Source organism: Arachis duranensis, chromosome 5 (assembly GCF_000817695.3).
Source record: "Arachis duranensis cultivar V14167 chromosome 5, aradu.V14167.gnm2.J7QH, whole genome shotgun sequence".
NCBI lineage: Eukaryota > Viridiplantae > Streptophyta > Magnoliopsida > Fabales > Fabaceae > Arachis > Arachis duranensis.
This window is the reverse complement of record NC_029776.3, coordinates 7730688-7733663: the sequence shown is the minus strand read 5'-3', so window position 1 is coordinate 7733663 and position 2976 is coordinate 7730688. Positions and strand designations below refer to the sequence as shown.

The following is a 2976-nucleotide window of genomic DNA, read 5'->3' as shown; positions in this document are numbered from 1 at the left end:
GGTTCTTATAAAATCATAATTGAATAGTTAAACTGCATATATAACTTCATTATATTGGATGAAACATAAGTGCACACACCTTGAGAACCACCTAATGGATCGGTATCTGAATGGCTTGCATTTGATTGCTGCTGCTGCAGTGTGTCTTCCCTATGCGCCTGTTTTTACATTTCAAATGAGAACATGTAACAATGACTAGTACTATAGTTTTAGCAAGATGTGACATTCATTCCACATTGTTGAGCTTACCTCAGAAAATCTTCCTGGTTGAAGGTGTTTTATATGTGTTAGGATTGGCGGTTCCAGCCCAAACGGCGCTTCTGAGTTGTTAAGATATGAAGGGTAAGTCACTGATGGCTGATTTGGCATGGTTGGTTTGTTAGGTAGGGATGCATAGTGCAAGGGGTTGCCTTGGTGCAAAGGCAGACTTTCTGTCATGTTTACAGGGATGGCCCTGTTTTCTTCACTAAACTCCATACTCATTCTTGAGAACTGTAGAGGCTGCAATCCTTCGGGAAAGCTCATAGGGTGCAAACTCAATCCATTTCTCATCGATAACATCTGAAATATTATCATAAACTTCCCCTACAGTTTAGAATAAATCTTCCTTGAAAGCCATTTCTATGGCCATTGGATATAATATATAATCTAAGTAAGCATAAGCTTTGAGTTCTTCATCACAAGAAGCCCCAAATGAATTTCTGCTATAATGTTATTAATTGTAAGCAAAATTATGCCAAAATATATTGCCTATACCGCCCTGCTTTTTCATAATGAAACTAATGAAGGTTAGGTTATCAATTAATGTTATGACAATTTTGATTGAATATTTCCTTTTACTCTGACTCTCTGAGCAGCTACAGCTTTCCCATTGATAGTTGCTGTAAACTCAATTGTAAATACTAAGTCAACAATAAGATCAAACATATTCTCTGCAATAAGCAACTGCACTCCTAGTTGCCTAATAGGTCGAAGACAAACATTAAACTTCACACGTGATCCTTGATTCTGGTAATTCTCCTATTATACAACTTGTTTCATTGGTTATGAAAGGATTTCTACTAAGGACCTCTTTGGTAATATTTCAATTTGAACGACACTACTATTATGATTTTTGCTGTGAGTCATTTGAGAGTGATAATTTATCCTATAAGGATGGGAAGCAATATATGGAAATTGTATTAGAATATTGAACGACGAGGTATTCAATAATAAGCACTCCTTAATAACGCTATCTGGATCATTACTATCATATCTAAGCTTTCTTTCTTCTTATTATTCATTTCTTAATTTCCTGTTGTTTTCTCTCTTCAATGAGGTAATGCTGTCCATTTAAAACAATGGGAATGTGTTTACAAAATCATGCAATTATCACAAATGACTAGTATGTCGAAACTCAAGAATCAACAGCTTGGGGCAAATTCGGCCAGCCACATATAACAATAATGCAAGATGTAAAAGTGACACAGACCTGTACTTGGAGCTGAAGCTGTTTAAGATATTCAATAGCCTCATCCAGCATTGAAGCCTTATCAGTCTGCAACATGCATAAAACAAAATTGAAGAAAGGATCATGAAGTGCACCATTTAAAACCAAAGGATGAAAGAAACTCTAGAGTTACCTTGTTAGAATTCGGAATTAGATTTTGCAAGGCCTTCATCTTTTCATTGATCCTACTCCTCCTTCTCTGCTCAACAAGGAAAACTACCATAAGTTTGAATGAAATCAAAACCAAGTACCACAGAAAGCCACGGTAGGAATTCAGAAAAACCTTTTCTGACAAATTATGAACTTCTGCTGCTCTGCTCCTCTTTGATGAACTCCTAGAAGGTACAGGCTTTGCTGGAACATCTTCTGCCAAGGCCTCAACACCCTCCTACATTTAGAAATTCCCAACCAATTGTGTTTCAAAAGTAAGTACAGAAAAAGGTGCAGCTTTTTCTTACCTCAAATCCTAGCAAGAAATTTAACCCTAAATCAAAAAGTTCCACAAAGATCCAGACTATAAACAAGCTAAGAACCAGAGAACTAGATAACATTAAGTTATTATGTTATGTATGATTGTATGTTACACTCCAAGACATTGAGTAAACCTAATGTGTCAGTTTCATGATATATTATTTTATTTTGCATAGAACCATAGTATGAAAAATCTGGCAGCTACCTTTTTCTCTTACAACATTACCTTTAGAACATGAAACAATTAGAAAGGCTAAAAGAGAGAGAGTGATATATATACCTCACTTTCGCAATCATAGTCATCAGTATCGTTGGCACTGAGTCCTACGGAAGAAGAAGAGACATTTGGAGCAGAATTACCTCCGTGCCCCTTCATGGAGGAGGCAGAGAGAAAACCAGCAGGGGTGGAACCAAGTGCAGAGATCTTCCCATCTTGAAGCTGTGAGGTTGATGGGAAACAAGAAGAGGAAGAAGAAGAAGGGAGTTGTTGTTGTTGTTGTTGTTGTGGCGGTGGTGGTGAATCTTGGTGAGGTTGTGAGGAACGCAGCAAAATCTGACGCAGGAAAAGAGAGATTTCGTCCTGTGAAGAAGAGGACGATGACAGATTCTTGTCATAGTTGTACATATGATCTCCCATTCTCTCTCTGTAAGTGAGGAGAGTGAAGGGTAAAGTTGGTAGCAGAAAGAGAAAGAGAAAGAGAAAGTGAAATGGTTATGGTTGGAAGGAGGTGGTGGTGGTTTTGCGTGCGGTGTTTGGGGTTTGGAAAGGCAAGTTAATGGCAATGTTAACTACTTTGAGAAACAGATGATGATGCAAAAAGGATACAAAGGACATGTTCATGGGGAATTGTGGGCGGGTTTTTTCATCAAATTATGGTAACATCCCCACCCCACGCGCCATAACACGCTTTCCTATTTAATGCCCTCTATGCAATCCACTAATTCCTCTTATTTTTGCAATTCAATCTACCATTTAGTGGATAAATATGTTTTTTTTTTTTTTGAAATCTAGAGTT

The 2976-nt window shown here is 37.5% G+C and overlaps 1 protein-coding gene across 2 annotated transcripts in view; it reads right to left on the bottom strand.

Moving 5' to 3' along the window:
* The window catches only part of LOC107487805 (transcription factor SPATULA), a 3596-nt gene extending 657 nt beyond the window's left edge, over positions 1-2939 (bottom strand). The window contains exons 1-6 of one of the 2 annotated variants that reach the window (XM_016108505.3): positions 2241-2939; positions 1773-1877; positions 1623-1688; positions 1472-1537; positions 250-585; positions 80-158 (exon numbers count right to left, since the gene is read on the bottom strand). In XM_016108505.3, coding sequence (XP_015963991.1) covers positions 80-158; positions 250-585; positions 1472-1537; positions 1623-1688; positions 1773-1877; positions 2241-2597 — 1009 coding nt within the window. In that variant the 5' untranslated portion in view covers positions 2598-2939. The remainder of the gene's footprint in view (positions 1-79; positions 159-249; positions 586-1471; positions 1538-1622; positions 1689-1772; positions 1878-2240) is intronic. The other variant, XM_016108506.3, reaches the window with a different exon arrangement.
* Positions 2940-2976: the final 37 nt, after the last annotated feature.